This window comes from Notamacropus eugenii, chromosome 2 (assembly GCF_028372415.1).
Source record: "Notamacropus eugenii isolate mMacEug1 chromosome 2, mMacEug1.pri_v2, whole genome shotgun sequence".
Taxonomy (NCBI): Eukaryota; Metazoa; Chordata; class Mammalia; order Diprotodontia; family Macropodidae; genus Notamacropus; species Notamacropus eugenii.
In genome coordinates, this window is record NC_092873.1 from 3739545 (window position 1) to 3767496 (window position 27952).

Genomic DNA, 27952 nt, shown 5'->3' on the forward strand with positions numbered 1-27952 from the left:
TTTAAATTGAGTTTTTAGGATTTTTCTGAGTATATCATCATGTCATCTGCAAAAGTGATAATTTTATTGCCTCATTCCCTATTCTGATTCCTTCTATTTCTTTTTCTTTTCTTATTGCAATTAATAGGATTTCCAATAAAATACTGAACAATATTGGTGACAGTGTTTCATGCTTGTTCTTACTGGGGAGTCTTCTAGTTAATCGGCATTACAGTAATGCCTGATGATGGTTATAGATAAAATTTTTTTATGAATTTAAGGAAAATCCTCTTATGCCAATATTTCCAAGTGTTTTTAATGTTGAACTTTTTCAAAAGCTTTTCCTATGTCCATTGATTTGAGTTAGAAAAGCTTTTATTATTGATCTAGTCAATCATGTTAATAGTTTTCCCTATGTTTAACCATCTCTGCATTCCTAGTATGAATTCCACTTGATCATAATATATAATCTTTATGACCTAGTGTTGTAATCTTTTAGCTAGTATTTTACTGAGAGTTTTTGCATCCATATTCATTAACGAAATGAAATTAATCTATAATTTTTATTTTGTTTTTAATTTTCTTAGTTTAAGTATCACTATAATATTTGTTTCATAAATGGAGTTTGGTATTATCCGTTCTTTCCCTGTTATTGTAAATAATTCATTTAATAGTGGAATTAATTGATCTTTAAGTGTTTGATAGAATTCACTTGAAATTCATTCAGTTGTGGTGCTTTTTTCTTAGGGAGCTAATTTATGACCTGTTCATGACCTGCTCAATTTCTTTTTCTAAAATATGTTTAATTAGATATTCTATTTCCTCTTCTGGTAACCTAGGCAATTTATATTTTTGTAAACACTTTTCCATTTCACTTAAATTTATTGGCTATTTATTGGTTAAATTTATTGGCACGTGATTCTGCAAATAATCTCATAAAAACTTTTATTTCATCTTTGTTATTGGTATATTTACCCTTTTCATTTTTGATACTGGCGATTTGGTTTTCTCTTTTTTAAAAATTAAATTATCTAATTGCTTATGTATTTTTTCATAAAACCAACTCCGAGTTTTAGTTATTACTTCAATGGTGTCTTTACTCTAAATTTTATTCATCTCATCTTTAAGTTTTAGGAATTTCAATTTTGTACTTAATTGGGGATTTTTAATTTATTCTTTTTCTAGTTTTAAAAATTAAATTAAATACCCAATTCATTAGTCTGCTCTTCCTCTATTTTCTTGATGTAAGCATTTAGAGATATGAACTTTTCTCTAATCACTATTTTTCCTGCATCACATAGGTTTCAATATGATCTCTCATTATTGTCATTCTCTTTAATTAAAGTGATTGTTTCTATTATTTGATCTTTAACCTACTCATTCCTTAAAACTATATTGTTTAATCTCCAGTTAGTTTTTAATCTATATTTTCTTGGTCCCTTGTTATATGTAATTTTCATTACATTACGATCTGAATATGATACTTTTAATAATATTTTGACTCCTAACTACAAAATTTTTGTGTACTACTATATGGACAATCTTTGTAAATAAGCATGAACTGCTAAAAAAATGTATTCCTTTCTATTTCCATTCACATCTCTCCAAATATCTATCACATTTAGCTTTTCTAAAATTCAATTCACTTCTTCACTTCTTTCTTATTTATTTTGGCTATCTAGTTCTGAGAAGAGAAGATTAAAGTCTTTTAGTATTATAATAATACTATCTATCTCCACCTGTAATTCATTTAACTTTGAAAATAAATTTAGATGCCATATCATTTGGTGCATATAGGTTCAATATTCATATTGTTTCATTGTCTATGGTACCTTTAATCAAAACGTGATTGTTCTGTTTATCTCTTTCAATTAGATCTATTGTAGCTACAACTTTGAGATCATAATTGCTACTCCTTTTTTATCATCTGAATCATAATATATTTTACTCCAACCCTCCAGTTTAACTCTCTGTGTCTCTTGTTCTTAAATATGTTTCTTGTTCTTTCAAACTGCCTTAGTAATAATGACTGTTCTAAAGATATCGCTAACGTTTTTATGTATCTTAAGTAAACAGTTTGATCTTAATAAGTGCCATATAATTTATCCTTAATGTTTTCCTTCTATTTCTCCTGGACCTTTTATGTTGAATTGTGCATTAAAATCTTTATTATTTCTTTTTTACAATTACCTTGAAGTCTTTCAGTTTGACAAATGTTCATTCCTTTTTTTCCACTTAGGTTTATACTCAACTTTTCTGGGTAAGTTATCCTTTGCTTATCAAAACATAATATTCCAAGACCTATGGTCCTTTGGTATAGAAGTTGATAGGTCTTGTGAAATCCTGACTATTTCCCCATAGCATTTAATTTTTTTATTCTTTGCAATTTTTTCTACTCAACCTCAGAATTTTGAAACTTAGGTATGATATTCCTGTAAGTTTTCTTCCTGGGATCTTTAGAAGTTGACACTGTATCATATAGTCTACTTACATTGTTCCTGGCATCAACTCACATTTCAAAGTCATTTTTACTTGAACCACTTTCTAATTGTATCCATGATCATACTCTCATGAAACATCTTTTTTAAACAAGTACAAAAACCTTACCTCTATGCCAGTTACCTGATGTTTTGTAGGACTTACCCCATTCTTATGTTATGTCTGGTTAATAATTCTGAGTCTTTGTCAAGTCACATTTTAACTTTTCTGTCAGCCACTATCTCCATCCAAGTCATCTATCTAAAGATGCACCACCACAACAATAATAGTATCTCACATTTCAGTTGCGAATGCATTTTATATACCTCATTTCCTTTTCTACAATGAAAAATCTGAGGTTCAGAGAGATGAGCTGATATTTCTTGCATCATAAGAGTGTGAAGTGGGATCTGAACCAAAAGCTTCCCGGTCCCAAGTCTTACATTCTATCCAGTATGCAAAAGTATTAAAGAAAACAGAAACCAATTAGTTCAGATATTTTTTAACCTGAGGATGGGGCTGCTATGTTGTCTACGAATTGGTATAGGAAAAAAATCCATCTTTAATTTCACTAGCATTTGGTTTCTTTTGTAATCCTATCTGTTTTATTCATTACCAGGTTTGTGCTTAAATCACATCTAAGTCTGCATCTTTGAAATAAGTACCTTTTGCTCCCTGTTGTGTCCTTTGGGTCAAAAGCAATTCTAATTTCTTATCCAATTCAATTCCCACATTTTATAGATGAGAAAACTGGAGAAGCCCAGAGATGTTATGCCTTCCCCCAAAGCAAAACCAATCTCAGATATGGAAGAAGCTTTGGAGGCTGGACTTGGTGAATAATCCCACCTACAGTCTTTCTTTGAAATGTTCATTCATCCTCTGCTGGAAGACCTACAGTAATGAGGGGTGGACTATCACCTGAAACAGTGGATTCCACTTCAGAAATGCCCCAGTTGTTAGGTAATCTTTCCTTCTCTGGAGCCAAATGTGCCTCTTTTCCACTTCCACTCCAACCTCACATTGTGAACCCCTTATTCATCTAACAGATACATAGAAAAGTGTGGGCTCTATCCAAACCAGGTTGAGCTGTGGTGGGAATGGATACAACTTCAAAGTCTAGGTGGAGACCCTGGTCTCTGTGATCCTTCAGTGAATTCACAGTGCCCTTTGGAAGCCCTGAGACAGATTGCAGTCTCTTCCTATGATGTCATCCTGTGATATTTTCATCTATGTCTTTCTATAAACCATACTTATTTTTCCAACACAGTTTTGCATATATACTTTATATATTTCATCTCATTTTTTTAGATTTTAAGTTTTCTATGGCTAACATATCCATAATACCAAACACATTGCTTTTTGTTCTCTGTTAATAATAGAATTTGTGAACCCCAGCGAGTCAGTTTCAGGATCTGGGCATTTTACTTGGTTTTTCTGTATTTCCTGTATATAGAGAGTTTCCATTACTTTTACTTATACTAGTTTCAGTAGATTTAGTAGATTTCTTCTTTAGAGTAATTTTGCTTTTCTTCATCAGAGAGTAATAAAATTTTATTAAAATTATTTAATAAAAATTGGAAGCAGTTTGTTTCAAATTCAGTCACTGAAGATATCAAATAAATTTCTGTTGACTGTTCTCTAGTTATTTCATTTTTTTAAAAAAGAGTTGCAGTTTTTAATGGAAAGCAGATGATTTTATTGTACTTAGCAAGATTAATTCTTCTGAGGATCTGCATCATACAGGCATGGAGTGCTAAACTGGGAATCAGGTAGGCCTGAACTTCAATCTTGCTTCAGATATCCACTGGATAATGACCCCAGTCAAGACACTTAACCTTTTTATGCCTTAGTTTCCTTACATGTAAAATGAAGGAGTTGGAATTAATTGGATCCAATGTCTCTCCCAACTTGAAGTCTGTAATATGCTGAGAAATAAATTATATCAATATGATGGCACTTCCATGCAAAAATTGTTCAAATTTAAGCACTTTTTTATATTTTGATTTTTTAAGCATTTTTTATTTAAAGTTTTAAGTTCCAAATTCTACCTCTCCCTCCATCTCTGCCATCCTCCCTTCCTGAGATGGTCAGCAAACAGATATAGATTGTACATGTGCAGTTATGTAAAACATTTCCAAATAAGCCATTTTGAACAAGAAGATGAACAAAAAAATAAAATGAAAAATAGCATGTTTCAGTCTGTATTAAAAAATATCAACTTTTTCTCTGTAAGTGGATAGTATGCTTCATCATTAGTCTTTTGGGATTGTCTTGGACCATTGTATTCTGAGAATAGTTAAGTCATTCACAGTTCTTCATCAAACAATATTGCTGTTACTATGTACAGTGTTCTCCTGATTCTGCTCATTATGCATCAGTTTGTGTAAGTCTTTTCAGGTTTTTCTGAAATCATCCTGCTTGTCATTTCTTATAGCACAATAGTTTTCTGTTACAGTCATATATCACAGCTGGTTTAGCTATTCTCCAATTTGTGCACAAATAGATCTTTCCCCCTTTTTTAGATATCTTTTTGATATAGACCTAGTGGTGGTATTGCTTGATCAAAGGGTATTCACAATTTTATAGCGATTTGGGCATAGTTCCAAATTGTTCTCCAGAATTGTTGGATCAGTTCACAACACTACCAACAGGGCATTAGTGTTCCAGTTTCCCCACATCTTCTCCAACATTTATCATATTCCCTTTTTGTCATAGTAACTAATCTGATAGGTGTGTGGTGGTACCTCAGAGTTATTTTAATTTGCATTTATAAAATCAATAAAGATCAGCAGCATTTTATATGACTATAGATAGCTTTGATTTTTTCATCTGAAAAATACCTCTTCACATTCTTTGACCATTTATTAATTGATGAATGACTTGTATTTTTAGAAATTTGATTCAGTTCTTATGTATTTGAGAACTGAAGCCTTTATCAGAGATACTTGCTGCATTTTCCCCCCAGTTTTCAATTTTCCTTATAAATTTGGGTTACGTCTGTTTTGTGTGTGCAAAACTTTTTAAATTTTATGTAATCTAAATTATATCTTTTACAATTTATAATGCTCTCTGTATTTTCTTTGATTCTAAATTCTTCCACTATCCATACATGTAATAGATAAATTATTCCATGCTCTCTTAATTTTACTTAATTAATGGTATCACCCTTTATGTCTTTATGTGTAAATTGTGCACCCATATTGACCTTATCCTGGTATATTATGTAAGATGTTACACTATACCTAGTTTTTGTCATACTGTTTTTAGTTTTCCCAGCAGTTTTTGTCAGATAATGTCTCAGAAGCTTGGATCTTTTGGGTTTATCAAATACTAGATTACCATGGTCATTTAATATAATTTATGCTGAATCTATTGCACTGATTCATACCTCTATTTCATAGTCAGTATCAGATTGTTTTTGATGATTACTACCTTATAATATAGTTTGACATCTGGTAGTGATAGGTCATTTTTTTTCACATTTTTTCACCGATTCTGTTGATATATTTGAGCTTTTGTTCTTTCAGATTGATTTTGTAAATTTTTAGCTGTATAAAATATTTTTGATAGTTTGGTATAGCACTGAATAAACAGATTAATTTGGGTAAAATTGTCATTTTTTGTTATATTGGCTCGGCCTCTTTAAGAGTAATTAATATTTTCCCAATTGTTTAGATCTGGCTTTATTTGTGTGAAAGTGTTTTACAGTTGTGTTGATAGAGTTCCTGGGCTTGTATTGTCAGGTACACTTTCAAGTATTTTATATTGTCTACAGTTATTTTAAAGGGAATTTCTCTTTCTATCACTTATTGCTGGACTTCCTTGGGAATATATAGAAATCCTGATGATTTATGTGGCTTTATTTTGTATCTTTCCACCTTGCAAAAGTTGTTAATAATTTCAAGTAGGTTTTTCATAGAACAACTATTTATTAAGCACCTACTATATGCCAGCTACTGGGAAAAGCAATTTACAGATATTATCTCATTTGATTCTTGCAATGACCCCAACTGGATTCTAAATAAGGTGTTAAGGGGTCACATAAGATAGTATCTAGTGTATAAAAATAACAGAAATTAATCAAGCCTTTAAAAACATTGCCTTCAGGGGAGATGGTCTGAAAGCTGTCTACTTTCTCCATTACTCCACCATAGATGCCTCATTAATATAAAATTCCTTATTAGAAAATTAGCTCAAGGGGATCTAGTTAGATAATAAGAACTAACATTTATATGGTTATTTAAAGTTTAAAAAATATTTTCCTTAAGGTGACCCTGTGAGGCAGGTAGTGCAGTGGTTACTATACCATTTTGACAGATGAGGAAACTGTGATCCATGGACTTAAGTGAGCTCTGCAAGGTCCCATGTGTAATAAATGGTAACTAAATAATTTTAGCTCAGGTCTTGGATTGAGTGTTAGACTTAGTCAGGTGAACCTCTGTTTGAATCCTGCCTGTGACACTTATTAACTGCAGGATTGGGGAAATTACTAAGCTTCTCTGACTCTCAGTTTTCCTCATCTATAAAATGAAGGTCTTGAACTGAAAATGCAGTGTCAATGGATTTTAGTTCTAATCTGCATTTTGCTAAATACTGCTTGGTCAACCTTGGATATATCATTTAAACTCTTTTTCAATTTCTTCATCTGTAAAATAAAGGAAAGTGAACTAGATGACCCCTGATGATTTATTCTGTTAGCTCTTCTTATCAGATTGAGAGGGATCATGGTACATTAGAAAGAATGGTGGACTTTGAGTTGGGTGACATAGTTTTGAATATCAGGTCTGTCCCTTAATATTTGTGTGAACATAGACATGTAACTTTACATCTCTGAACTTCAGATCAGATGGGAGGCTTAGATCCCTTAACCTCTAGGGCTTCTTCCAGTTTTAAATGTATGATTCTTCCATTGAGCACTTCTCAGACTGTTACTAGAGAAACAAATCAAATTCTGGGCTCGGTACTTGAAGCTGTTACATTTAGAGAGCCTGGGTAGATTAGGTAAGTTTGGAGCAAGAGGAAATGAACTAAACTAAAGCTTGAGAGAGTTCGCTGGGTGTGGAGAATGGTACCTTACCAACATGGGTTTTTAAATACAGTGCTAGAGAAATATGGTTGGAGGACTGCCTCCTGTGCTCTTCATGGCTTTAGTGACCACTTTCTGAGGCGGTGTGTTTTAATGAAAGAACATCGAATGATTGTAGGCAAGTTATTCTGAGCATGTTTCCTTATCTGTGAAATGGAGGTAATACGTTTTTTGCAGGGAAGATGTGCCTTAGCCTCCCTGCCCAGGTATTATTCATCCAGGACATGCTGTCCTGATTGTGTCAGTGGATTCAGTGGTGCAGCCTCCTGTCTATTAAGGTGTTGACAGTTCTCCTTTTCCCAGGGGCCACAGAGCACCTCACAGGAATAACAGCAGGAACATGCTGCCACCAGCTCCCGTGAACCTCATGATTTCCCAAGATATACATTCTTTCCTCTCTTGTGGAGAGAAGGAGATAATGAAATCCTTGATGAGTTGTGCCTTGAATGTGAGGTTCTGCTACATTTCTTCTTAAGACTGGGAGTCTGTCATATTTCTCTGAGATTTAGTAACAAAATTATGGGCCTCAAGGCACTTCTCAACAGCCATCATGAGAGGTAATTTCAATACCCCTTTGGTTTATGCAGTAAGACAAGTTGTTACTATCATTCTGACTTTCACTTGGACTTTGGTGGGTTTCTTGTAGACACACACTTCTTTAATTCAGAGAGGAAAAATCATTCCAATTAGGTATTTTACTAAATCATTCAGCCAAAGTTGTTCATGAGTCACCCCACTGAGGTATCATCTGAAATAATATCCATCTGAACAGCCAGCTCTGTCCATCTCAGTCTGTAAATTTGTGGGAAACCTCTTCAGAATCTGGATTTCAGTAATTAAATGGAAAAGGGGGAATGAATAATTACAGTTCTTGTGACTTCTACCCTCAACTTCTAATTCTCTATGTGACTTACCTCCTCGCACCATTGTGTTATTGAGAAGATCTAGGAAAATATATGAGGTATCTTACAAAGGGACTATTTCACCTGGCAGAATCTTGAGAAGGCGCTGTTTCCCAACACAGGTACTGTAAATCCTGCATTAATGCCAGAGGGATCGGAAAATCTTGGGGAGAGTCAATAACTGAGGTGATTTTGTATATTTGTAGACATTATAGATGTGTACATGAAGACACATTTGGATATACGTGTCTCAAGAGAAGAATGAAAGTTCATTGTGAGTAGAGCCCTATTTCCCCAGGACCTAGCATAGTACTTGGCGTCTAGTAGTCACTAAATAAATACTAGTTGGTTGATTGATAATATAGTAGCTAGAGTTTCTGTAATAGAAAGTAGAAACATATTTCTGAAGAAAATTATTTTAAATATTCTAGTACAGATTTATAATTTCACTGATCTGGGTTATCCCCTGTGGATCTAAGTCACACCTGCTCCCCACCATAGCAATTAATTTTTGTACATTATTATGCCTGAAAGAACTCCGCACCTTCTGGTGAGGAACCTCTTTGTCTAGATTGGTCCTTGAAAAACAGTCTATTGCAAAGCTGTAATGCACACCTCTCACAACTTGGTAGAATCCACCAGAGCCTTTCTTGTCATTCCAAGGTGAAAAATTAGAGTATTTAAAAAATGAATTATTTCCCACAGTTAACTGACTCTTGTATTACTAGAATAACAAAATTATTTTCCAAATTTTTGACCTTGATTTAAATCAGTCAAACCTAAATTAGAAGTGAGATAGAGAGGGCCAATCCTATCATTGGTCCTAATTTGTTGAAGATTAAACTGAAACCCAAACTGTGTGCTTTGACTAAGTTCACATCAAACCAGTAGAGAAAGGAGGAGTACAACTTGTTACCTTGGACTGTTAATGTAACATCATAGGGTGCTTCATACACAGAGATCAGGGCTGGAGTAAAAAGTCAGTGGAATTGGGGTTAGAAGAGATAAGGAGTTTAGCACTGTCCCACAAGGTGCTTGAGCTTCTCCTAAAAACCTGAGGGGATACTTCAGTTAATGTGTGTGTATAGATATGTGTGTACATGTGTTTGAATGTGTGTTTGAACAAGGATGTAACACAGATTAGTTACTCCTCACTTTTGCTTCACAGCTGGGGAAAATGCTCTAATTTTTGTCATAGAGGTAATATTAACCTTCAGGCAGGAAGTGTAAAGACAGAAGGGATGGGGAGAATTTGAAGGTAGAATAAAGTATTAAATTCAATGGCCAGTCGTAATAAATAATAAATACTTACAATACTTATAATAAATACTTATATAAATACATAAGTAATACATACTTATTGAGCACCTACTATATGCCAGTCTGTGCTAAGTGCTGGGAAACAAAGAAAGGCAAGATAAAGTCATTACTCTCAAGTGTCTCAAATAAATAAGCAGGCAGAACAATGAAGCCAACTGGTCTTAGTTGTATGTCTGTCCAGTAATGAAGTCCTCAGTGTCTGCATCCTATCAGAATAATGTAGAATCTCAGAGTTGGAGCGGATTTCAAAAATCATCTGATGCATTTCTTATTTGAACTGGAATCTCCTCTTAGCTTATCTTCCATCATTTGAATAAGAGACCACTAGTGATTGGGCTTTCTCTATTTCTCAAGGCATTTCAGGAGGATCATACTTCTTGGAAACTTTTTTTTTTAATAAGAAAGAATTGAAATCTTATTCTAATTTCTATTCTTTGCTTCTTATTTATTGTCATCTAGAAGAAGATAGATCCCTCCTCTCTCCAAGTTCATGTCCCTTTATACCACACTATCAAACAAATGATCAACTTCTTTAACGTTTTTGGCCTCTTGATTCCTTTCTGACTTTTCAGCCTAAATATCCTACTACTGGACCCAGTTTTCCTATCTTAGCCCTTTAGACTTTTGAACACTAAATATCATTTGGGGGCAGGAGGCTAGAGTACTAGGTCTGCAGTCAGGAAGACCTGAGTTCAAATAGAACTTCAGATGCTAGATGTTTGATTCTGAGGAAGTCATTGAACTTATTTGCTTCAGAATGCTCATCTGTAAAATGAGGACAGTAACAGCATCTATCTCTTATGGCTATTGTCAAGATCAAATGAAATAATTGTAAAGTACTTAGCACAGTATCTGGCACATAGTATGTTGTAATTGTTAGTTGTTACATTCTCATTATCTGGGTTTGGCTTGCTCATCTCCTGATTAAGAACCATTCTCTCTTTACCCTTACTAGCAATCACTCTTGCCTTCCTACACCCTGAGCCAAGGTTTTGGATAATCATAGGTACTCATTGATCCTTCCTAGGGTGAGATGAGATAATTATCCTTTCCTTAAAGTGTCCCTTAATTCCTCATTGAGTTTCCTTTATAGTGTGATTGATTGTCATCGAGTGCCATGTCTAGGATCTTTAATGCCATTCTCTCCTTCACCCAATCAGGCAATAGAGGAGTCAGTGGCTGAGCAGAATCTTACCAGTGTGACAGAGTTCATTCTCATTGGCTTCACTGACCATCCCAAGTTGGGAGTTATTCTTTTCCTGGTATTTCTCAGTTTCTATCTCATCACCCTGCTGGGCAACATGGGCATGGTCCTCCTGATTCGTTTGGATATTCATCTTCACACCTCCATGTACTTCTTTCTGGGCCACCTCTCCCTCTTGGATGCCTGCTACTCCTCAGTCATTATTCCTCAGATCTTGGTCACCCTGGTCATTGGCAGGACAAATGTCTCCTACGAGTCTTGTGCTACTCAGTTCTTCTTTTTCACAATCTGTGCTTCCACTGAGTGTTTCCTGCTAGCAGTGATGGCCTATGATCGTTATGTTGCCATTAGCAGTCCTCTCCTGTACTCCTCAGCCATGACACCAGGCACTCGTTGGGGCTTAGTGGCAGGGGCCTATAGTGGTGGTTTAGCAGGAGCCATTCTCCGCACAGTCTGCACATTCATGCTTTCCTTCTGTGGACCCAATCAGATCAACTTTTTCTTCTGTGATCTGCCACCGTTGCTGGAACTTTCATGCAGTGATACCACCACCAGCCAAATTATAATCATCCTTTATGGCAACTTTGTGATTTTTGCCAATGCTCTTGTGATCTTGGTATCATATTTGTTCATCATCAGGGCCATCTTACATGTCAAATCAGTTGGAGGCAGAGCCAAGACCTTTTCCACATGTGCCTCTCATCTCATATCTGTGATACTCTTCTTTGGGACCCTCACATTCATGTATATACGCAGCAACTCAAATAAATCACTTGAAGAAGACAAGGTGGTGTCTGTCTTCTATACAATAATCATTCCCATGCTGAATCCTTTCATCTACAGTCTGAGGAACAAGGAAGTGAAAGCCGCCTTCAGAAAAGTCATCAATAGACTACCGATCTCCCCAGAGATATAGATCTGGGTGACTCATTATTCCTCTTGACCGCATTCTCCTCCAAATAATGGGGATAATAATAGCTGATATCTATGAAATTCTCTTTTGACTGATGCTTTATTAGAATTTGGGAGACATCATATGTTGTAGAAGTAGAAGGAACCTCATTGGTCAACTAGTCTAGCCCCTTTTGCAAATGTAAGACAAATTTCCTAACCTCAAAGAAATTATAGTTTAGTGTGAAAGATATTAAGACAAGTAAACATGATTTAGCAATCTGTATAACCAATCATCTAGGAAGCTGAAGACCTCAGCTGTGCCACTAACTTGCTGTATGACTTGGGAAATGTCACTTGTATTCGCTTGGCCTTAGTTCCCACCTCTACAAAACTGAGAGTTGAGCATCAGGATTCAGCAATTCCTTACAGCTCTATTGTTAATGACTTTAACTATCCAAAAAACTATACTAGATGATGAGGAGTGGTAAGTGAATGAGAGGCATGTGAAAGGTACAATTAATCAGAACAGCCAGCATCAGGCAGCATATTGGTGGCCTAGGGCCAAAAGATCACTAATTCTCACTGGGGATACTATGTGAATAGCCAAATTCACTGAATTATTGTGGTTTATAAAAATTAAATTCTATCAATATTATAATTGAAAAGCGACAAATTTCGTTATGATTATCTTCATATCTTACTTCAAGTTGGTGCTTATGTGATTCCATTTTGAAAGGTACTGCAGTATAATGAAAAGAGTGTACTAGTATTAGATATTTTTGCACCTGGGGAACACAACACATGCCACAAAGAAGGTGCACCCTTATGTGGGGAGCAATTGGGGGAGTAGTAGTCCTTAGTCCATCATCCAGTGGCCAACTTATTAGGTATTCCTAATTATTGTTATCATGTGCTAAAGATTAGCATACTGTTAGCATCCTACAAGTTCAGCATGTTGGACAGAGCCCCAATCACACTAACCTGGTTATCACTCTAAGAAAGTGCATTGAATTTAGAGTTAGAGGACTTGACTTCAAATCCTGCCTTTACCACTTTTTAACCTTGTTACCTCTGTGGAAATGGGCCAGTCTTTATTCTCTGGGACTCATTGTAGAATGAGATCCTTGGAGCAGCTAGTCTCTATATTTAAATGCTATGATCCCTCTGAAGACACAACACCCTCTTCTGTACTGTTTACACTCTGATGTTTTCTTTTATTTACACTTTGTCTAACAAGACCTCTACTCATTCAATCCTTGAAGTTTCTGCTGCCTGCCTTAGGGACAGGTGGTTCACTCTGGAGACTGGTTTCTCTGTAGGTGTATGTAAATTGAGAGGGAGAGAGAAACCAAAAGTCTATAGCACTCCTAGCAGTAGCTCAGTCAAGGGTTTGAAAGAGAACTAAACTTAGGCATACTATTATGGTGCTATCAGATGATCAGGTAGTGTCTCTCTGATTTGAGTCCCCAAGTGATTGAGGGTTTATTTCAGGAAATCTGACTATTAGCCTTGAATGTGGGACTAATAATATTGTGATCTTGGCTAGTTACTTAAGAGATATTTGTTGCCTGATCACATTGCACTGTTCTCCTCTGCCACCATGAATCTTAAGTGGCTCTCTATGTCCATTTATCTAGATGGATAATCTATAAGTTGCCCTGTTTGACCTTGAAAACCCTTCATAACCTGGCCCCAGCCCATTTTTTTAGACTTATTGTATGTCATTGCCCAAAGTATTATGTAAACTCTTTGAGGCAGGTAGCATCTCATTTTTGTGACCTGAAATAGAGGCTCCCAAGATTGTACTAGTCTGCTCAGCCACAGGCAGACACACTGTACCTTGACACCAACATAGTGATGCCATTTTGGTCCTCTTCGAGAATAAAAGGCTACAACCAACCATATTATTTTTGTACTTGTGCCCAGCACAGTAACTGGCACATAGAAGGCATCCCAAAATATTAGTTGATTGACTGATTGATTAGGTAAAACTGTTTCTTCATCTTTGAAATGGAGATAACAATACCTACAATGTCCTTAGTATGTGGGTGATAAGAAGATATTTTTAGGAGTTTGAGGCAGCTTTTACATATAGAGTCAACCTGCATGTTAATAGAACCCTGAAACATTCCAGCTAGAAGCGAACTTAGAGAGGAAATGGAGATCTAAAGAGATAAGTGTCTGCATTGCATAAAGACCTCTGCCTGCTTAAAGATGCATGAAGCATGCTCCTTTCCCTCAAGGAGCTTATTATGCCCTAGGAGGGAAAACAGCTCCAGACCAAGACAGAATTCTACGCTAAGTGACTTAGTCATGATACAAAGATTAATCCTGACTCCAGGATCAGTGGTTCCAGTCATAGAAGAGGTGACTTTTGATAATAGCTGTTACTTGTATAATTATTTTATATGTACAAACATTTAATGTCTTTTATTTGATTTTAGACTCATAAACTGTCCTAAGATTTAGGCATCACTTCCCTCCATTTTCAAGAAGAGGAAACTGAGGCTCAGAGTAGTTAAATGACTTGTCCATAGTCACACATGTAAATAGTAATAGCTAACATTTATATGAAACTTCAGCTTTGGAAATAACTTCACTTAAGTTATTTCATTTGATCCTCACCATGACACTATGAGGGAGGTGTTATCATCACCCCCATTTTACAGATAAGGAAACTGAGCTTGAAGTATTAATGGCTAACTTTAATTACCTCAAGATTTTAAAGGCATCAGAATTTCTAAAAAAGCTTCTAGGATAAATGATACCTTAGTCTATTTCTTCTAGAGATATCTAAGAAGCCTCCAGCATCTTGAATATTGGAATTTCATGTACTGTTGCAGGTGGGTGATGGTAAGTGCTTTTAGGAATGTGTAAGCATTTGAATATAATAAAGCCAACTTGCCCATTTAGTGAACATTATAGTACTAAACTAGAATGTGTCTTTGAGATCATTTAGCACAAACAGATCCACCTTTCGGTACATTCTCACAGGACTTCTGTTAGAAAAGATTCTTACTTTTCTTATGTTTCCTTGTATAAGGGGAGTGGTCTTTAGACTCAGAAAAATAAAAGATCCAGGCAGTGGAATCCCAAGATAATTGAGATGTTTAGAAAGCCCATAGCTTCACTCAATGGGTTTAAGTCATTAGGCCTGGATAAACTACATCCAAAGGTGCTTAGAGACCTGGGAGAAATGATTTTTGAAACTACCAATGATTTCTGAAATATTGCGAAATGTGGAGGTAAATGCCATAGACATGGAAGGAAGGCAAATGCTGCCAATTTAAAAAAAAGACCATGGAAGAATCTGAATCCAACAAGACAATGGTCTTGATTTTATTTTCTGACAAAATTCTATGCGTTTCTATTAATGGGATTGTTTGGGACAGTTCAGAAAGGGAAGGAGTGATCCCTAAAACTCACAAGTAGTTAATATTGAACTAATCTCATTTCTTTTATCAACAGGGCTATGAGGTTGCCAGAGAAGAAGAAGGATGAAGACACAGACGTAAGGTGTTTTGACTCTGCATTTCAGGATATATGGATAGGGACGATGATAGCACATTTAGATGGACTTAGATGTGGGGGAGCGTCACAAAAGCTGTGCAGTTTTGTCAGTTGGTAATGAATAGCTAAATATAGAACAGATTAGGGTTACATGTATAGATTTTGGAGGTTTTATATATATATAAAATATGAATGTTTAATATACATACAAGTACAGATACACACATGAATCTATGTACATAACAAAAAGTAAGGCCATATATATGTGTGTGTCTAAATTTGCATGTATACACACATATAGAGCCTTTATTTTTATCTTGTATCTTAATAGATTAAAGATAAGTATATGAGAAGGAATGATGGAGAGGGCAAATTGTAGGAGGAAGTGGGAGGGAATGATAAAAAAGCTGACCTTGATAAAGAGTAGGCAATCTCTTATTCAGAGACTGGTACAAAGGAGAAGAGATTGCAAGGCCACATGGAGAGGATTGGAGGTGTTGAGTAAGGAGATGACCTCTACTTTCTTAGGGTGTAGAGTGTGTGTGCAAGTTTAGAGAATCTTCCCCAAATGTTCACATGGACTATTTGTGCTCTATCTGTGGTAGAGCCTTCTGAGCTCATATTCATCTGATCAACCAGTCAGACACAGTGTAACTTGACTTTAGCAAAGTTTGAGAATAAATCATAACCAACCAACCAACCAGAAGTAGGATATGAAGTCCATTGTTGTGAGTTAAGGGCTGGAAATGGTGTAGGTGCATTAAGGAGAGAAGAGAAGGTTTAGAATAATTCTTGAGGGGTCTGTGTGTGTGTGTGTGTGTGTGTGTGTGTGTGTGTGTGATAGGAAGTCACTTGGACAATACTAATTAGAAGTTTGTCATGTAATAGTGAGGGTTCCTTTAAGATTAGATAACAAGTTTGTTGACCTGGTCAAGACAATTGTGTAACTTTCTCTAGGACTAGAATACTTCTAAGGTCTCTTTAAGCTCTCACCATCTCTAAGGATATAATTTTAAACTTCTCTGAGGTGAGTTACTGGACTGTCTCCAGAGTTACTAGGTTTCTCCTTAGTGGAATTCTTTAAGATGAGGAAACCATTTATTAGATATGCTTTAGAGATGATTCTTGTTTGGCTATGGGATGGATTTGATGACTTTTGTGGGAGGCCCTTCCAATTCTGAATTTTCATGATTCTTTGAGTCCCAACCCAGCTACTTACTGTCTGGATGATCTTAGGCTAGTAACTTAATTTCTTTAAGCCTCAGTTTCCCTATCTGTATAAACAAGGGCTCAGAAAAGAAGTTTTTAAATTCCTTTCTTGGCTCTCAATCTATGAGTCTCTGATATTGCACTCTGGGCATCTGAGTATACAAGATAGAATGAACACAGCCTCGGAGAAACCCATTGAGCGCAGCAAAAACATGTGAGAATATTTAACAAGAAGGCAATGTAGGTGTCCTTGGGCCCTCTCTTTGACTCCTCCTCCTCATCTTCATACTTATGTTTTTGCCTCAACTTTAACAGTATCTAAGGACTGTCCACTTCAGTACTCGATCTCAGGAAGAGATGTTCTTTACCCAGGATGGGGAGATCCCAGCAATTTTTGATGTCCCAAGCATACATCTTGCTCCTGACAACACTTTGAAGAGTACCAAGGTTGGACACTTGGATTTCAGGGAGCCTCCAGGGAAAGAGTTGGTGATAAACAGCAGCACCATCATTTGGGCTGAGTATCCTGGGAAGGTGAGAACTGGAAACCATTCCTCTCCTCCTATTCCCCTTCAATAACAGTGCCATCTAATCAGAGGAAAGAAATAACTATGGACCCAGGCATCACAGCCCAATTCCTACCATGTCCAATTGAAATTTCCTTCATTAGTGGGAACTCTGAAAAGTACAGATTTAAAAGCTAACTTTTAAGCGCAAAAAGCTCCTGTTAACGAGTGATTTTACAGATGCTGTTATCTCTCCTCTAACCTTCCCTCAGCACTCTTTTTCTTTTCTTCCTCTTTCTTCCTTCCTTCCTTCCTTCCTTCCTTCCTTCCTTCCTTTCTTCCTTCCTTCCTTCCTTCCTTCCTTCCTTCCTTCCTTCCTTCCTTCCTTCCTTTCTTTCTTTCTTTCTTTCTTTCTTTCTTTCTTTCTTTCTTTCTTTCTTTCTTTCTTTCTTTCTTTCTTTCTTTCTTTCCTTTTTTCTATAAGTAGCCCCCTCTTTCAGTCTGCAGGAAAACATATCCTTTGGGAACTTGTGGAGTTAGGTTTGTGGTAAGAGCAACTAGTTGTAAAGTAAGTGGATTGGAAGTGAGAAGAGTCAGACAGGGGATATGGAAAAGAACAATGCTAGTAACTTCTGATGGGAAAAATATGGAGGACATGAAGATATTAATTCTCAGAATTTCAAAGTTGGAAGGGTCTTGGAGGACTTCTAGTTTGGTCCATACTTAAATTTCTTTTACAATGTAGCTGAAAAGTGATTATTCAGCTGTGTATTGAAGATTTTCTTCCAACAAGAGTACAAAATTTAATTCAAAATGAGCCAAAGAACAATTGGAAGACTTGAATTCAAATCCAGGTTTCAATTTGAACTAGTATAATGGAAAGTTGGGAAACAGAGCTAAAATATGGCATGGTGTGATCAGCATCCAAAAAGATCTTAATAGATTGGAAAGGTGGTTTGTAATTGTCAAGTCAAAAAAGCTTATTTAAAGTACTTACTATGTGCCAGGCCCTGTGCAAAGTTAATAAGGGGAAGTACTTTAAAATAACAATAGACAATAATATTTATATAGTACTTACTATGTATATACATACATATATATACATATATGTGTATTTATGTGTGTTTATGTGTATATGTATACATACACACACAATTTAATTTAGGAACTGGACTAAATGGGTGTTATTATCATCCTCGTTTTACAGATGAGGAAACTGAGACAAACATATTTTTGTGGCTTGTCCACAATCATATAGCTGGAAAGGATCTGAGATCAGATTTGAACTTAGGCCTTCATGACTTCAGGCCCAGCTCTCTATCCACTGTGCCACCTAGCCATCTTAAGTGGAAAATGTGGGTCCAAAAGACCAACTGAACAAGTGTAGTATAGGAAAGATAATGTAAGAAGACAGTTCATATGAAAAAGCCCTAGAATTGTTACTGGACCATTATTAAGTGCTTTGTATGTGTCAAGCCATGTGAGCATGAGCACAGCATCACGTGGTAACTAAAAAGCAAACAGGAATTAAAGTTACTTTAACAGAAATAAGTTTTCATAACAAGTGAAGCTGGGGGTATTTGTGAATCCCTGCAATCCCCGCTGCTTGGGAGGTCAAAGCTAGGGGATTACTTGAGTTCAGGTGATCAGAGCTGAAGTAGGACCAAGGTCAGCACCAGTATGGCAAACCACAAGAAATTGAAGACCTTCAGGTTACGTAGAGAGAGAAAAACCAGCCCAAATTAGAATGGAGCAAATTAAAGCTTTCATGCTGATTAGTATTGGGATTAGGCCAAGAAATAGCTTTTGCACTTTGTTTTTCAAAATTTCAATACATTTTATTATGAATTCAAAAGATAAGTACAAACATTCAAATATATGAATGAGTGTAGTGAGAGAACATGTAAGCTGAGATAAATGATCATTTATGTATCTCAAACTTCTATTACTCAGTGGTCATTTCTCTCCCATCCCAAAGATACTGCATATATTTACTTTGTTACAATAGAGGAGTATAATAGTCATCACTCTCATTTTCATGACCCTTTTAACATTTATCTACTTTGTGTGTAACATGAACTTTTGATAGCATTGCCTTTATTTTTTTAATGTTTATTTATTTATTTCTAGTTTTCAGCATTCATTTCCACAAAATTTTGAGTTCCAAATTTTCTCCCCATCCCTCCCCTCCCCCACCCAAAACACTGTGCATTCTGATGAACACTTCCATCAATCTGCCCTCCCTTCTAACATCCCTTCCTTTCCTTATTCTCATCTTCTCTGTTGTCTTGTAGGGCAAGATTAATTTCTGTACCCCATTACCTGTATTTCTTATTTCTCAGTTGTATGCAAAAACAATTGTCCACATTTGTTCCTAAAGCTTTAAGTTCCTACTTCTCTTCCTTCCTCCCTCCCCACTCATCCTCACTGAGAAGGCAAACAATTCAGTATAGGCTATATATATAAGTAGTTTTGCAAAGGACTTCCATAATAGTGATATTGTGTAAGATCAACTATATTTTCCTCCATACTAATCTGCCTCCCTCATTTATTCTATTCTCTCTTTTGACCTTGTCCCTCCCCAAAAGTGTTTACTTCTAGTTACCCTCCTCCTCTCATTTGTCCTCCTTTCCATCATCCTCCCCAACCTGCTTAATCCCTTCTCCCCTACATTCCTGTAGTGCAAGATTTATTTTCACACCAAATTAAGCGTACATGTTATTCCTTCCATAAGCCAAATGTGATGAGAGTAAACTTCACTTTTTCTCTCTCACCTCTCCGTTTTTCCCCTCCATTGAAAAAGATTTTTCTTGCCTCTTTTATGAGAGATAATTTGCCCCATTCTATTTCTCACTTTCTCCTCCCAATATATTACTCTCTCACCCCTTCCTATTCAACTCACCCTGTGCTCGCTGTCACTGTCACTGTCTCTGTCTCTCTCTTTCTCTCTGTCTCTCTGTTCTCTCTCTCTCTCTCTCTCTCTCTCTCTCTCTCTCTCTCTCTCTCTCTGTATATATATATATATATAAATATAAATATGTATGTATGTATATATATGTGTGTGTTTGTGTTTGTGTGTGTGTGTGTATGTGCGTGTGTAACCTCTCCAACTACCCAAATACTGAGATAAGTTTCAAGAGTTACAAATATTATCTTTCCATGTAGGAATGTAAACAGCTGAACTTTAGTAAGTCCCTTATGATTTCTCTTTTCTGCTTCATGCTTCTCTTGATTCTTGTGTTTGAAAGCCAAATTTTCTATTTATCTCTGGCCTTTTCATCAAGAATGCTTGAAAGTCCTCTCTTTCACTGAGTGACCATTTTTTGCCCTGAAGTATTATACTCAGTTTTGTTGGGTAGGTGATTCTTGGTTTTAATCCTAGTTTCTTTGACTTCTGGATTATCATATTCCAAACCCTTTGATCCCTTAATGTAGAAGTTGCTGATCTTGTGTTATCCTGATTGTACTCCCACAATACTCGAATTGTTTCTTTGGTGCTTGCAATATTTTCTCCTTGACCTGGGAACTCTGGAATTTGGCTACAATATTCCTAAGAGTTTCTCTTTTTGAGTCTCTTTCAGGAGGTGATCAGTGGATTCTTTCAATATTTATTTTGCCCTCTGGTTCTAGAATATCAGGGCAGTTTTCCTTGATAATTTCATGAAAGATGATGTCTAGGTCTTTTTTTTGATCATAGCTTTCAGGCAGTTCCATAATTTTTAAATTGTCTCTCCTGGGTCTATTTTTCAGGTCAGTTATTTCTCCAATGAGATATTTCACGTTATCTTCTATTTTTCACTCTTTTGGTTTTGTTTTGCAATTTCTTCGTTTCTCATAAAGTCATTAGCTTCCATATGTTCCATTCTAATTTTTAAAGAACTATTTTCTTCAGGGAGCTTTTGAACCTCCTTTTCCATTTAGCTAATTCTTCTTTTTAAACCCTTCTTCTCCTCATTGGCTTTTTGGACCTCCTTTGCCAATTGAGTTAGCCTATTTTTTTTTTTCCGGTTCAACAATGTTTTTTCTTTTCTTTTTTTAAATTTATATTTAACACAGTTTATAACAGATAAAGCAATTCAAACTTTTTGTCAGGTGATACATCTTTGTAAAGCATTTACAATATGGACCACAAAAGAATTTTTTTTTTTAAACATAAGCCAGCTGAGACACAGATAATATTTATGTTGCTAACTTTACAATCTCTTGATCTAATTGTCTCCACAGTATTACTAAGAATAAACGGACCCTAACTTAATGTTATTGGTCTAAAGTTCTATGCTTAATAGCTTAATTTTAGACAGCCTCGGATGTTCCTCTACCCATAATCTATAATTGAATAGATCTAGTATTAAGCTTACAAACCTTTTGACTATAGAAAATTTCCACTATGAGTAGGGACATGGCAGGGAAGCAATATCTCCCCAACTTCATATCTGTTCCAGGCAGGAGTAGATTGTCCACTTGTATTCAGTCAGGTTTAAAGTCTGCCAAGTGCCAGTGGGGAAATTGAGTCCGGAGAATCCCACCTCAGCCCATGCTGAACAGCTGCTCTCCCACTCTTCCCTTGAGATCACCTATGCAGTTCATACCAGCATCTCATGAGCATACTGGCATCATGTAATGGAGGCTCGGATAGCCTTTCTTGCTTCCCATACCTGGAGTCAGAAGAACAGTCACTTAGTAGTCCCATAGCACCTAAAAATGGCAAGTTCCTATAACCAGGTTTAAATATGATTATAGTTTCACTTTGACTAAGGAACATCTTTTAGGCAAGTCTTAAGTGGCTTACATGTCTTTCTATACATGTTCTAGTTCCTGATTAAATGGCAATCATAAAATCTAATTTACCATTAAAACCTTGACTTTTTCATCAATGCCAAATTTTATCAGAGGTTACCTTCCTCTTGGAAAATTAGACTGAAATTCTTTTCTCCAAACTAAAGATGTCATTGATTTATTTTCAGTAATTAATTCAGTCTATTGTTTTAATAGTAATTGCTTTTGCCTCACTTTGCAACATGACCAATTTTTCTCCCCATCACCCCCCTCCCCTCACTTCCTAATACCTCGCATTCTGGTTGCTCCTTCCCTCAATGTACCCTCCCCTCGATCACATCCCACCCCTGTCCTATCCCCATCTTCTCTCTTTTCTTGCAGGGCAAGATAAATTTCCATACCCCTATCCCTGTAATTCTTATTTCCAGATTATATGCAGTAAAAATTCTCAACATTCGTTTCTACTACTTTGAATTCTAACTTCTCTCCCTCCCCCCCCCCCAGCCCCACTAAGAAGGGAAGCAATTCAATACAGACTAAACATGTCTTGTTTTGCAGACTTCCATAGTAATCATGTTGTGTAATACTAATTATGTTACCCTCTGACCTACCCTATCTCCCTTATTTCCCCCCCTACAACTGACCTTGTTCCTTCTCGAAAGTGTTTATTTCTAGTGACTCCCTTCTCCCATTTGCCCTCCCTTCTAACATTCCCTTCTCTCCACTTGTTGCCTCCTCTCCAACTTTCCTGTGGTGTGATATAAATTTTCATATCATATTTAGGGAGCATGCTATTCCTTCCTTCAGCCACATGTGGGGAGAGTAGCTTTATTCCCCCTCCCCTTCTCCCTTATCTCCTCTATTGAATAAGATTTTTCTTATCTCTTTTGTGAGTTATAGCCTGCCCCATTTCATTACTCCCTTTCTCTTTCCGGAATTATCCTCCTTCACCCCTTAATTTTTATTTTATTTTATTTTATTTTTTTGTGTGTATGGGGATATCATCTCTTCTGATATAACACACCCTGTACTCTCTATCTATCTATGTGTATGTGTGTGAGTGTGTGTGTACAATCTCTCCAACTACCCAAATACTGAGAAAAAACTCGAGTTAGAAATATTTTCTTTCCATGTAGTAATGTAAAAAGTTCAGCTTTAAAAGGTCTTTTATGATTTTTCTTTTTTCCCCCCCCCCCGTTTACCTTTTCATGCTTCTCTTGATTCTAGTCTTGGGGAGTCAAATTTTTAAATACAGATCTGGTCTTTTCCTCAACATGAAATCTTCAAATTTGTCTCTATCACTGAATGTCCATTTTTTCCTTTGAAGTATTATATTCAGATATGCTGGGTAGGTGATTCTTGGCTTCAATCCCAGTTCCTTTGACTTCTGAAATATCCTACTACAAGCCCTTTGATCGCTTAATGTTGAAGCTGCCAGATCCGGTGTTATCCTGATTGTATTTCCACAGTGCTCAAATTGTTTCTTTCTAGCTGCTTGCAGTATTTTCTCCTTGATCTGGGAGCTCTGAAATTTGGCCATAATATTTCTAGGAGTTTCTCCGTTCGGGTTTCTTTCAGGGGGTGACTGATGAATTTTTTCAATATCCATTTTGCCCTTTGATTCTATAACATCAGGGCAGTTTTCCTTGATAATTTCATGGAAGATAGTGTCTAGGCTCTTTTTTTGATCATGGCTTTCAGGTAGCCCAATAATTTTTAAATTATTTCTCCTGGATCTATTTTCCAGGTCAGCTGCTTTTCCAATGAGTTCTTTCACATCATCTTTTATTTTTTTTAATTTTTGGTTTTGTTTACTAACTTCTTGGTTTAACTCATAGTCATTCTTTTCCCTGGACTCAATTCTCTCTTTCAATGAATTATTTTGTTCAGTAAGCTTTTGAACCTTCTCCTCCATTTGGCTAATTCTGCTTTTTAAAACCTCCTTCTCCTCGCTGCCTTTTTGGACCTCTTTTTCCAATTGAGTTAGCCTCTTTTTAAAGCTACTCTTTTCCTCAGCTTTTTTTTCCAGTTCTCCTTCAGTAAGCTACTAACTTGATTTTTAAGGTCTTCTATTGCCTGAGCCAAGTTTAAGTCCCCTTTGGAGGGAGGGCCTTTGACTTCCTCTGACAGTATGCCTTGTTCTTCCTCATCCAAAGGGATGGGGGGAGACACCTGTTCCCCAAGAAAGTAACCTTCTATGGTCTTATTTTTCCCCCCCTTTTCTGGGCATTTTCCCAACCAGTTACTTGACTTCTGAGTTTCCTCTCCACACCCACCTTGCCTCCAGATCCGCCCAGCTAGCGCTTAGGGGCTAAGATTCAAATACTGCTTCCCAGCCTCAGGGCTTTCGGCAGGGGCAGGGCTTCTATTCAGAGTGGGATTAAGTTCAGGTGCTCAGGTGGGGGCAGGGCCACCACACGAGGCTCAGTTCCCTCAGGGGGTTTATGCAGAGACCTTCAACAATGGATCTGAGCTCCTGCCTGCTTTGGGAGCCCCTGTCTGCTACTGCTTCTGCTGCTGTCTCCCAAAGGAGCCTGAGTCATGGGGACACCCCACTCCCCTCTCGGCTGGCCAAAAAGACCCTCTCACTGACCTTTGGCGCCTGTGGGTGGAGGGACCTGTGCTGCTGCTGGAGATTCTGTCCCTGAAGCCTGCTTGGATCTGCTCCCCTAGGTGCCAGGGAGGGCACCAAGGGGAGTGCGGCCAAGACAGGGCTGGACTCCACCCCGTGTCCAGTGCATGACAGACCTTTGGTGTTGGTTTTTCAGGTCTCTCTGGAACAGAAATCTCCTCCACTCCATTGTTGTGTGGCTTCTGCTGCTCCAGAATTTGTTGGGAGTTCTTCTTTACAGGTATTTTATGGGCTGTGGGTTAGGAGCTAGCATATGTGTGTCTTTCTACTCCACCATCTTGGCTCCTCCCCCGAGTTGGCCTATTTTTAAAGGTGTTATTTTCTTCAGCATTTTTTTGGGTCTCCTTTAGCAAGCTGTTGACTCGCTTTTTATAATTTTCTTGCATCTCTCTCATTTCTCTTCCCAATTTTTTCTCCACCTCTCTTACTTGATTTTCAAAATCCTTTTTGAGCTCTTCTATGATCTGAGACCATTTCATATTTATTTTGTAGGCTTCTGATGGTAAGCATTGTTTTTCTTCATCTGAAAGGATGGAAGAAAATACCTGTTCACCAAGAAAGTAACCTTCTATAGTCTTATTCTTTTTCCCTTTTTTGGGCATTTTCTCAGTCAATTATTTGATTTTTGAGTCCTTTGTCAAGAGACGGGTATATTCTGGGGACCTGTAAGTTCTCAGTTCCTCCAATGTGGCACAATCAAGGGAGAGGAGTTTACTCCTCTCCTGGCCTGTGCTCTGGTCTAGGAGCTACTAAAGCTTTACTGCCCAGGATCTGCTGTTGGGGGTGTAAGCTCAGTTCCATGTGGACAGTCTCGGGCGGGTAAAGGTGAGGACTTCTAAACCTTAGAGTTCTCATGAGGCCCCCCCAGGGAACAGCAGGGAATTGAGGTGTGAGACCGGGCTATCTCGTGCATTTCCGCCTCTTCCCGTGGGAAACGTGCTGGGAGAGAGCATCCCTGCCCTCGAGATTGGCCCGGGGTCTGAGCACACCTATTGTTGTCTAACAGGTACAGTATTCAGGTGCAAACTATGTGGCAGGAGAGCTGAAGTAGGGTCAGGAAAGCCTGAAGGCGCTCTTAGCGCTGAGGGGCCCTTAGAGGACAGAAGGCCCCTCTTCCTTCTCTCCTCTCTTCTTTCTTCCCTCTCCCCTCTCTCCCACTTCCACTTCCGCTTCCATTCTCTTACTGTAAGATCTTTGCCTCCTTGGGAGATTTCTCTCTCCTCAGGAAGAGCTCCCCCTGCACATGTAACCAAGACCCTGAATAAAGCCTAACCCTTGTTCGACTCTGGAAAGTCTCTTCTCTCATACGTTCATCCGGTTTGGCCAGCCGAAGACCTGCGATAGGTAAGGTAAGACTCGGGTAGCCCTTAGGCCTCTAGGCCTGGCAATCTGCAAGTAGAATTCCCTTTCCAGAGGCTCTCTCAGCTCCACCACGTCAGCCAGCACTCTTCCTCACTCCCAGACCACCACTTAGGGCTTAGACCCAGATCAGTAGCTCAGTTCCCCTGGGGGTGTTAGGTCGAGGGCTCCAAAAATGAACACTGCTACTGCTTCCGCCTGGGGCTGGGGCTAGGGGAAAACCCTGTTCCCTTCTCACTGAGGTGAAAAAGCTTTCTCACTGACCTTTGAAGTTGTCTTTAGCATTTGTGGGTTGAAGTATCTGAGAACCACTGCTGCTGATGGGAATTCTGTCCCCAAGGCCTATTCCAGTCCTGTTCTGCTGGTGCCATACATGGCCAAGGCTGAAGTGTGTTCCATGGGTTGTGCTCCACTCCGAGCCCCATGTGATAGACCTTTCCTGTCACCCTTCCAGGCTATCTTAGGCTGGAAATCTCTTTCACTCTGTTGTTTTGTGACTTCTGCTGCTCTAGAATTTATTTAGAGTTATTTTTTGCAGGTATTTTATGGACTGTGTGGGAAGAGCTAGAGTATGTGCGTGTTTCTACTCTGCCGTCTTAGCTCCACCCAGCTTTTGCACTTTCAATCTGGACATTAAAAAGTTTAAATTTCCTAAAAATACTTAAAATTTGTTGGAGACTACAGGTATGATAAAAGCCTGAAGTGTCATATGGCAGCCAACAACATATGAAGAGACTGCATATTGCATAGTTTCAAGAGGAGGAAAATCTACTTGACCAAGGAAAAGTTCTCCCAATGTGAGAAGTCTCTCACTTCCTTTATCTGACTCATCACCCTAAATCTCTTTCAGACAGTACCAGTTGCCTGAAGTGCCAAGAGGACCAATGACCAAACAAAGAAAAGGATCAGTGCAACCCCAAGATTCTTGACTTCCTCTCCTACAAGGAAACCTTGGCCATAACATTAGCAACCTCTACAACCTTTCTCTTTCTTCTTTCCCTGACCATCCTTGGCATCTTCACATGGCATCACCATCCCATAGTCAGAGCCAACAACCAAAAGCTGAGTTTCATCCTCCTCTGCTCCTTGGCATTATGCTTCCTCTGTTCATTCATGTTCATCAGTCACCCAGTACCTGAGACCTGTGCCCTATGCCAGGCAGCCTTTGGGATTATCTTCACAGTCTGTGTGTCTACCACTCTGGGTAAGAAGATCACTGTTGTGTCTGCCTTCAGGGCCACCAGGCCAGATGACAGACTGAGGAAGTAGGCAGGACCAGGTCTCCCCAATGCTATCCTCATTGGTTGTTCATTGGTCCAGGTTGCTTTGTGTATCTTCTGGTGCCCATGAAGTCCACAGAAGCTGGTTCCAAAATCACCATGCTGTGTAGTACAAGTTCCTCAGAGCTCTTCTAGGTGATGCTGAATTTCTTGGGTGTGGTAGCTCTGGTCAGTCTGGTGGTGGCCTTCCTAGCCCATCAACTGCCTGAAACCTTCAATGAAGCCAAGCACATCACTCTGAGCATGTTGGTGTTCTCCTGTGTTTGGATTTCCTTTATCCCAGCCCTTCTGAGTGCTCAGGGCAAGGACACTCTAGCTGTGGAGAGCTTTACCATTTTAGCATCTGGGGCAGGCCTCATGGGCTGTTTATTTTTCCCTAAGTGCTACATCATCCTGCTACAGCCTGACAAGAACACAAGGGATCAGATTATGGGCAAGCATCATTTCAAGGAATGCAACCAATCCCAGTTCTTCTATTTTCCTCATTATAGGGGAACAGGGATTCTCAGCACTTCCTAGCTCTCTCCAAACTATCTTCATGCCATGAAAGGGCAAGTATCTCATTTAAACTCTTGATACCTGTCATTCATATAAGCCATGGGTTTTGTCTCCCAGCCTGGAACATTTCCCTTTTGCTTTTAAGCTAATCCAAACTCTATCAGTCCTTCAGGGCCAACTTAAATGTTCCCTCCAGTTATGAAGCTTTTGATTACTGTGGTTCAGTCGTTTCATCATGTCTGTCTCTATGTGGTCCCTGGTCTTTTGTTGATTGGGTTTTCTTGCAAAGGTACTGTAGTGGTTTGCTATTTCGTTCTCT

The 27952-nt window shown here is 37.9% G+C and overlaps 1 protein-coding gene and 1 pseudogene across 1 annotated transcript; both read left to right on the forward strand.

The window, feature by feature from the left end:
* Positions 1 to 10892: 10892 nt before the first annotated feature.
* LOC140523324 (olfactory receptor 9I1-like) lies at positions 10893 to 11885 on the forward strand. Its single transcript, XM_072638249.1, has one exon. The coding sequence runs from the start codon at positions 10899 to 10901 to the stop codon at positions 11883 to 11885; it is 987 nt and encodes a 328-aa protein (XP_072494350.1). The 5' UTR covers positions 10893 to 10898.
* Positions 11886 to 15100: 3215 nt separating this feature from the next.
* Positions 15101 to 27654, forward strand: LOC140522051 (vomeronasal type-2 receptor 26-like; annotated as a pseudogene).
* Positions 27655 to 27952: the final 298 nt, after the last annotated feature.